This window comes from Vigna umbellata, chromosome 3 (assembly GCF_029865625.1).
Source record: "Vigna umbellata cultivar VRB3 chromosome 3, Vumbellata_1.0, whole genome shotgun sequence".
Classification (NCBI taxonomy): Eukaryota; Viridiplantae; Streptophyta; class Magnoliopsida; order Fabales; family Fabaceae; genus Vigna; species Vigna umbellata.
In genome coordinates, this window is record NC_142167.1 from 6,146,033 (window position 1) to 6,155,065 (window position 9,033).

Here is a 9,033-nt window from a genome sequence, read left to right on the forward strand (position 1 = left end):
CAAGATTCATAGTTTTACAGTTCACTTTTTACTCATGATTAAAAAAACATTAAAATATACTATTTGTTAATAAATAAAAGCTGTCACAATTAATTTTTTGACAGCATAATTTTAATTAAGAAAAAATGACTTATTAATATAAATGTATATTATATAATAGTAATGTGATTTATTATATTAAAATTGGTGTTTTCGAAACAGATTAAATTGAAGATGTATATGAAATTTAATATCATTTTGATTGAACTTTATTTAGATTTTAACTGAATTCTTTTTTACTTTCATGAAATTGAAGAAAAAAAATATAATTAAGTTAGTCAATTTATTCAATTCACTGATTAATGATAAATTACACTAAATTCAAAGTTTTAGACTTGTTAAATGTTTAGTTAGATTAACTTATCCGTAGTTAACAGAGTGACTTGAGAACACTAACTAAAATTATACATGAATAATATTTTAAAACTTAAGATTAATTTTAAATGATAGGCTTGCCATCTTTGGTGGAATGGTTGAAAACAAACAGGTCTTAGTCCACCAATATCAGGCCTATAGTGTTTCCACAATTAAGTGATTCTTCTGTTTAGCAACAACCTTCATGAAAAGCAAACAATGTGCATGGGAAGTTAAAAATTTAACCTCTAATTATTTACGAAATTAAATCTAATAGGGTTTTAGATTCCAATTAATAACTGTTCCTGTGAGATAGTAAATGATAGCATTAAAGGGTGATTGATCTAAACAGCTGCTGTAGTTGGAAAGGTCATCATGATTCCGCTTGAATGAATAGTGTCTTCCAAAGGCTGAGTATAACCAAAAACAGGATCCAGTGGGTCTGATTCCCACGTCGTACCTGCGTTTATCTGCAATAAAATGTATACCAAAAAATGTTATATTCAAAACAAAATCGATCGTTTTAATTATCATTTTCCAGAGGATACAAAATCTTTTTGTAATAGACACAATAACAAAAAATCCCACCCTTGTTCTCCAACACAGTCCATATCCTTCTATCCTTAAATTAGTTAGAAATTAGTATATTTAATTACACTAAAAGTTTTAATTAAAGAACAAGAAAAGGGAAACTAGGAATACTTACAAAAGTATGCTTCGTCTCAAGATTTGGATTTTTGTTGTTGGTGACATTTTCAGACCTGCCTTGGGATTTATCATTAGAATCATTACGAGAATGGTCTTGGGATTTACAATAAGAGACTTGATCGTGTGTCCTATGACCATGGACTACCTCACTAAAGAAATTCTGGTCTCTCCATATTAATTTAGGATTATTACTCGAATCATTAAAAATCCTCTCCAAATAGAAATGCTTAGATAGAAGCTGCATCACGGAGGGATCATTCTGGTATTTTGTCACCATTCTGACATTTAACAATAATTAAAATGTGTAAATGAAATGAAAAGCAACTGAATCAAAATAACGATGAAATAGGAGAGATCACTGGAGATTGAAGCTGTTTTTTTTCTCTTTCCATGTCACCCCTCTTTAGTGACAAAGCAATCCGGAGATATACATAATTTCATGGGGGACATGGACAGTTCCAATTGCAAAGATGATAATTATATTTCAAGCAAAGTATCCACTTGGTAGGCATAAACCTTTAACTGGTTACAACAAATAAAACAGGTTTTAATTCTCAACTCATATTTCATAATTAACTTTCAATAATGTGGATTTTTTGTATGTTCTTATCAACAAGTTAAAAGTGCTACTGTGGGTCCTGGTGTTTGCATTTGAATCCACTCTTGCTCTTATTCTTTTTATAGGTTTAATTAATACAATTTAGACTTTGTACTGCCCTCTTATAGTGAGATTTTCTTTTATAACCATATCTTATTTTAAATATGATGATGGAAAAATGGAAACAAATTTGACTTAAAATCTCAAACTGCCTAAGAGGCCGTGTCACCGATGTAACAGCTAAAATGACATTACATGTTTATTAAATTCAAATGGTAAAAGAAAAACTGTTCTTTGATCAAGTGATACCAAAGACCAAAGCTATATTTGTAAATGATAGAAGGAACTAAAACTAATAGAAGAACATGAATGACTAACAAGATAACTAGAGTGTAAAAGAGAGATGAAAAACTTAAATTTGAAAAAATCTCTACATTATTTGGAACAACTTCAACTGTCATCAAATTCTTATATATAAAATTTGACAACTACAACAATACAAGGTATCAATTAAATCCCATAGCAATTTCATTTAGATTAATAATAGTCGAGTCTTCAACCAATAAGTCAACTGGGGGACGGGGGATTTTGCAGTTAAAATGGAAATGAGTGTTCGGATTACCATATCAGGGTTCCAATCATTCATTTCCACTATCCAATGTACAAAATAGAGAAGTTAACACTGTTGGATTGAAAGAAAAAACACGGGTTACGATCATGTGAACTGTAACACTATGATAGTCACCTTATTTTCAACTTACCCAAAATACTCCTATACCAAGTAATAATAACCTTTCCTTGCTTTTAATAACTCTTCACCATCATTCCTATCAATCCTAGACTGTCTTTGATATCATTTGAAAAAGGTTGTCTATATCCCTCCTTCTAATAACGTACTTTCTACTTCTATTCAGAACGTGTAATTGACACTTCACGTTGATCTTGTTACACAAAAAAAAAAAAACCTTTGCAGTTTTAATCAACCACCCACCTATCTACACAGCTCGTCACAGTGGACGAATGCTAAGCTGAATTGCTCTGCTTATGACAGCATTTATTTTATTGCCTACTAAAGAACACGAAAGAATGAGATGGTAATTGAAACTTATCGCACAAATAAAAAATGTTCACAGTCTGAGCAACTGAGAGGAGAAAACTTACATATTCGTGAACTCCTTCTGCAGTAAGCTACCATCCGTTGTAAGAACCTGATCTGCAAACGAATAAAAGCTTCTTCGACCTTAGTAAACTCCAGAGTAAACACCAGCTACTACAAAAGGATAAGACAACTTACAAGACTAACGTATGAAGGCCTTAGTAAAACTGTAGAAATAAAAATACAATAAGTGGTTTCTCTTACCAAATGAAACGTAGACTCGAATTGGTGTACTGAAATTCATAATTACTGCAATAAAGGTATAATGTTTATGGTCATACTAACCCCAATGAGAGTCTGATATGTCAGTATAATTAAAATATGAAGGACTCTTTCTGGTTATGCAACTCTAAAAGAAGAAGACAATGAGTAGTTTCTCTTACTGCCTGGAAGGTTGACTTGAAATATTTTTGCTTTACTGAGATTCCGAGTTGCTGGAATAAAGGTATAATCTTATGGTCATTCTAACCCCAAATGATAATCTGCTGAGACTATGGAAGAATAATAAAAATATACAGGAATCTTCCTGATTAGAATAAGAAGTAAGACACTGACCTCTCTCTCCATCATGATGTTAAGGTAATAGCTAAAACAGAAAGAACAACGCTTTCTGTATTTATTTCTTAGCTTCGTTATTCTTACAATCACTGCCACTGCTTGGATTAGTCACCAGTCCGATTACTTTTAACACATTAAACATACAATGACCCAAAGCCAAAAATTTCATATATTAAAGCAATATTCACTAAATCATTATAAATTAGCACCACAATAATTAAGATACTAAAATCACAAACCAATACACGCAGCTGTATACCCAACAAGTGCACAAGCAGTAAAATCCTTCACACATCCCCTGTGGAGTGAGTTAAGCATATTATTTTCCGCAGGTGTCAAATTTTCCTACAAAAGAAAAAAACATATATTTAGTGATAAAGCCCATAGCACGGGCGTCTGTCAAGTCCATCATCAACGAACTTTCACAATGTGTGCACGAAAACCTTTTCAGTGAAATTTGAAGCCACAAAATCATGTTCTTTTATGATGATAACCAATTAAAAGAAGCTGATTTTAACTAAATTTGTTCCAAATATAAAAGCATTTTTCTGGAAGTCCAAATTGCAAACCCCAATTAAAATTAAGTGACGAAAACATTGAATCTGTGCTCTCAGACGCCAGAATCAAGAAAAGTAGAGAGTGTAACAGTAAAACTCAGAATTAACCTGATCCGGGATATGCATTGACTCTGATTTGTTAAAAATGAATCGAAGGAGAAAGGAAATTGACAATGAAACAAAATAGGGAGGGAAATTAAAAGCCCTAGCTGTAGAGAAACAGGGAAAAAGGAAGGGAAGAACCTTCTTGAACTTGAGAACTTTTTTAAGATCGAGCCATGCGTTAATCAAACTCATTACGTCACCTTCTCTTCTTGCTTCCTCTCTGTATCAGTTTCCCAGTATCAGTTTCTCCTTCTTGTTAGGAATAACAGAGTTTCTCAAAGTATCGCAAAATCTAAACGTTGTTGCAGTTAAGACTCGTTCTCCTCTCCCAAATGCTTGGGAGTCATATTGATTAGGATTTGAGTTTGGAATTCAGGTATAGAATTTTTTTTTTAATTTTTTTCAAAAGATATTCTTTATTATAATAAATATTTTATAACATGTAACTTATAGAATAATTAGTATTCATAATTCTTTTTGAAAGTATGTAATGAATAATTGAATTTATAATATAAAAGTGTATGGATTATTGGCAATTTAATTTAGAAATTCTGATAAACAATAAAGAAGCATGGCCATGAGCATTGGCGTGAGCATGAGCATTGACGTGAGCATGAGCACGAGCATTTGCAGCACGAGGATGATTGGTATAGAGAAGGGAGTGTTGGAACCATGCAAGACGCTAAGACATGTGAAGCAAGTGCATGCTCTGTTCAAAGGTGGACCACTCTAATTCTCTGCTTCTCGAACTCCTTCTTTGTTGTTGCACCCTTCCTTCTTCTTCTTCTTCTTCTTCTCCTTCAGCCCTTCACTATGCGCTTTCTCTTTTCACCCAAATTCCAAATCCACACACTCGTTTCTCCAACCAACTCTTCTGTCGGTTCTCTCCTGGCCCCACACCGGAGGGGACCCTCCTCCTCTATCGCCTCGTCCGGAGAAACGGTACCCTTCTGGACAGGTTCAGCTTTCCCCCTCTGTTGAAGGCCATTTCCAAACTTTCTACCTTGAATCTGGGCTTGGAGGTTCACGTCCTGGTTTCCAAGTTGGGCTTCCATGACGACCCTTTTATTCAAACCGCCTTGATTGCCATGTACGCGGCATGTGGACGTATTATGGATGCCCGTTTGGTGTTTGACAAAATGTCTCACAGGGATGCTGTTACCTGGAATATTATGATTGATGGGTACTCCCAGAGTGGTTATTATGACCATGTTTTAAGGCTCTACGAAGAAATGAAGATTTCTGGTATGGAGCTTGATTGTATTATCCTTTGTATCGTGCTTTCTGCTTGTGGTCATGTGGGAAATTTAAGCTATGGCAAAGCAATTCATAAGTTCATTAAGGATAATGGTTTTCGTGTTGACTCACATCTACAAACTGCTCTTGTTAATATGTATGCAAGTTGTGGTGCTATGTATCTGGCTAGGGAAGTCTATGATCAACTTCCCTCAAAACATTTGGTTGTTTCTACTGCTATGCTTTCGGGATATGCGAAGATTGGGTTGGAGAAAGATGAGCGCTTCATATTTGACCAAATAGTTGAGAAGGACTTGGTGTGTTGGAGTGCCATGATATCTGGTTATGCTGAAAGTGATCAGCCTCAAGAGGCTCTTGAATTGTTTGATGAGATGTAGCGACGGAGAATAGTGCCTGATTGATCAGATCAGGATGTTGAGTGTCATTTCTGCTTGTGCTCATGTTGGTGCACTTGTTAAAGCCAGATGGGTTCATTCATATGCAGATAAAAATGGTTTTGGAAGGGCTCTTCCCATCAACAATGCCCTAGTTGATATGTATGCTAAATGTGGCAACTTGGTCAGAGCAAGAGAGGTATTTGAGAATATGCCAAGAAAAAATGTGATATCTTGGTCCAGCATGATCAATGCTTTCGCCATTCATGGGGATGCTGATAGTGCCATAGCTCTTTTCCATAGGATGAAAGTACAAAATATTGAGCCCAATGCGGTTACGTTTATAGGTATACTTTATGCATGCAGTCATGCAGGCTTGGTTGAGGAGGGCGAGAAATTCTTTTCCTCCATGATCAATGACCACAACATTTCTCCCCAACGTGAACATTATGGTTGCATGGTGGACCTATATTGCAGAGCCAAACTCTTGAGAAAAGCATTGGAGCTTATTGAGACTATGCTTTTTTCGCCAAATGTTATCATCTGGGGATCCCTAATGTCTGCTTGTCAAAATCACGGTGAGCTTGAATTAGGGGAATTTGCTGCAAAACGAGTACTTGAGTTAGAGCCTGATCATGATGGGGCCCTTGTAGTTTTGTCAAATATTTATGCCCAAGAAAAAAGGTGGGATAATGTCGGACTGGTCAGGAAATTAATGAGTCATAAAGGTATCTCAAAGGAGAAGGCATGTAGTAGGATTGAACTAAATAACGAGGTACATGTGTTTATGATGGCAGATAGATATCATAAGCAATCAGATGCGGGTCCCCCAAGCCAAGCTTCATATGCAAGATGAATTGGAATATGCTCCATTGAATCAAAGAATGCAGGAGGGAATATTCTTTCTAATTTGCAGAGAATAATTGGGATATTTTCATCCATCCTTTTAAGAGAATTCTCCTTTAGTGTCTTGCAACACAAATCTTTAAAGAAGTTACTGAGTTCTATCAGTGGATTTAACACGTGCATTGCCAAACAACTGAACGCAAGAGGGATGAAAGTCTCCATGAATACATGACAATCATGACTCTTCAATCCTTGAATAGTACCGTTTTGAACATTGGCACATCTGGACAAGTTAGAAGCATATCCATCTGGCATTCTAAGCTCCTTGATCCATCCACACACTATTCTAGCCTCGTCTTTTGACATGGTGTAATTTGCTTTTGGTTTTAAATAATCGGTCGTTACCATGCGCCTTCAACTCTAAGTCTTTTCGTCCACAATACAAGGGTAAATCTTTTCTTGCTTTCTCATTATCTTTTGTCTTACCTATAACATTCATAACTGTGTTGAAAACATTGTCAAAGAAATTTTTTTCTGTGTGCATGACATCGAGGTTGTGTCTTAGCAAGTTGTCTTTCCAATAGGGAAGTTCCTAGAATATGCTTCTTTTAGTCCAATTATGCCATTCTCCAAACCCTTCTATCCTATTCTGACCAGATTCAGTGACTTTTGGATAGTCTTTAACTCTTCTCCAAACGTGTGATCCAGTCAACTTGGGCGGGGGCAAATCCGTTTCAACTTGCCCTTTGCGAAATGCCTTTTTGTTTCTTCTAAAGGGGTGATCAATGGGCAAGAACCGTCGATGGCAGTCAAACCAACTACTTTTTCGGCCATAACTCAGTTGGAATGACTTAGTATGTTTCATGCAATGTGGACAAGCTAATCGACCATGCGTGCTCCAACCAGATAACATGTTGTACGCTGGGAAGTCATTAATAGTCCACATCAAGGTTGTCCTCATAAGGAAATTTTGCTGCCTTGAAACGTCATACGTCCAAACACCATTCCATAACTTCTTCAAATCATCAATCAAAGGCTCCAAATAAACATCAATGAATGATTTGGGATTAGATGGACCTAGTATTATACACGATAAAAACATGTATGGCTTTATCATACACATCTCAGGTGGTAGATTGTATGGGGTAACTATCACGGGCCAGCATGAATATGGTGATGCACACACCTGAATGTACGGGGTAAACCCATCAGAGCATAGACCAAGTCTGAAGTTACGCGGTTGATGGACAAATTTATGATCACCAAAATATGATGTCACAAACTTGTTTCACAATCGGCAAGTATGACCGAATCGTTCAAGTAATAAACTTGGTAAGACCAAGTATCGTTCTTCCCAAAGGACTCACAGCCTAGTTTAGTTATGTGATTTGTTGATTAGCTAGGACTTACAAACGAGATATTTAGAGTTTAAAATGCAAGACAGAAAATAAACATGTATGCATGAAGTTTGATCAATGGCAAAGACAAAAGATAAACACTTTCAAGGAATTATATGAATGAATATGTTGTTGGGGGTCAATTTCATCTCATCCACTCTCATATATTTTAGGAATTCAACATTCAAATCATCATTGTTAATGCCACTCTCTAATGTACCATTCTAGATGGCTTCTCCCTAATCAAATAGTTCATACAATTCCTAGCATTCCTAATGATTAGTTCATGAGTGCAGGAGCTTAAAGGCAACCAATAGAATATTGTCAGTATAATATTGGGAGAAATTCCCCGGATCTAGACTTCCCCGTACGTGTCCGTATCGACAAAACCAATAATCATGCATGGAATGAGTTAAACTATGCAAGCATTGAGCAAAGAGGAAAAACCCTAACTAATGATGAAAGAAAGCATATGTCTTACTTAAAAGATGTACTCAACAAATTCCATATATGAGAGCTTCAAGAGATTACATTGATTCCCCAACAAACATACAAGGTTTAGTTCACCATATTCATGGTGAACCTAGATGAATAACAATGAAAGAATGAAAGAATAAACCCAATAAAGGTGAAGAGGTAGCCTGAGCATCCAAGATCCTCCTTCAAAGGGGTGGAAGAGAGAGTGTTTGCCTCGTTTCTGCCAAAGATACTAATCCTAGGGATGTACAAGCCCTTATATACTAATCTAGAGTTACAAAAGATTACAAAAGCCCAAGCCCAAAAAGTGCCGCTCAGCGGTGGTTGCGCGTCACATTTCTTCCCCTCAGCGGCCAGTTTGCCCCTCAGCGTGACTCCCGCAACCTCCTGAGTGCCGCTCAACGGTAAAATGCCGCTGAGCGGTGCCTTTGTCTTCTCTTTTTGCACTCTTTCTTGTCTTTTCTAATGTCACTTCTCTCCTTCTTCACTCTTTTCACTAAATTCACCTTAAAACCTGCACAAAAACACTTAAATCAAGCATAAACCTGTCCAGCTCTCTTATTTATGAAAATATAGATAAACTGCATGATTTCAAGCTAGTTTTTAA

General features: G+C 36.1%; 1 protein-coding gene and 1 pseudogene across 8 annotated transcripts; one reads left to right on the forward strand and one right to left on the reverse strand.

The window, feature by feature from the left end:
• Nucleotides 1-626: 626 nt before the first annotated feature.
• On the reverse strand, nucleotides 627-4,413 carry LOC148201496 (uncharacterized). Of its 8 annotated transcripts, none has more exons than XM_088110255.1 (7): nucleotides 4,214-4,413; nucleotides 3,653-3,758; nucleotides 3,242-3,289; nucleotides 3,060-3,104; nucleotides 2,861-2,912; nucleotides 1,100-1,379; nucleotides 627-863 (listed from the first exon to the last, which is right to left on the reverse strand). In XM_088110255.1, exons 1-7 carry the CDS (start codon nucleotides 4,265-4,267, stop codon nucleotides 738-740), a joined length of 711 nt encoding a protein of 236 aa, XP_087966381.1. In that variant the 5' UTR covers nucleotides 4,268-4,413; the 3' UTR covers nucleotides 627-737. The 8 variants fall into 8 exon arrangements, 3 of the variants coding, with proteins under 3 accessions (XP_087966381.1, XP_087966380.1, XP_087966382.1); XM_088110254.1 differs by having other exon boundaries at nucleotides 3,239-3,289; XR_015785095.1 differs by lacking the exon at nucleotides 627-863 and having other exon boundaries at nucleotides 1,282-1,379; nucleotides 2,861-2,969; nucleotides 3,239-3,289; nucleotides 3,411-3,758; nucleotides 4,214-4,257.
• Nucleotides 4,414-4,607: 194 nt separating this feature from the next.
• On the forward strand, nucleotides 4,608-6,562 carry LOC148201497 (pentatricopeptide repeat-containing protein At4g14820 pseudogene; annotated as a pseudogene).
• The last annotated feature ends 2,471 nt before the right edge of the window (nucleotides 6,563-9,033 follow it).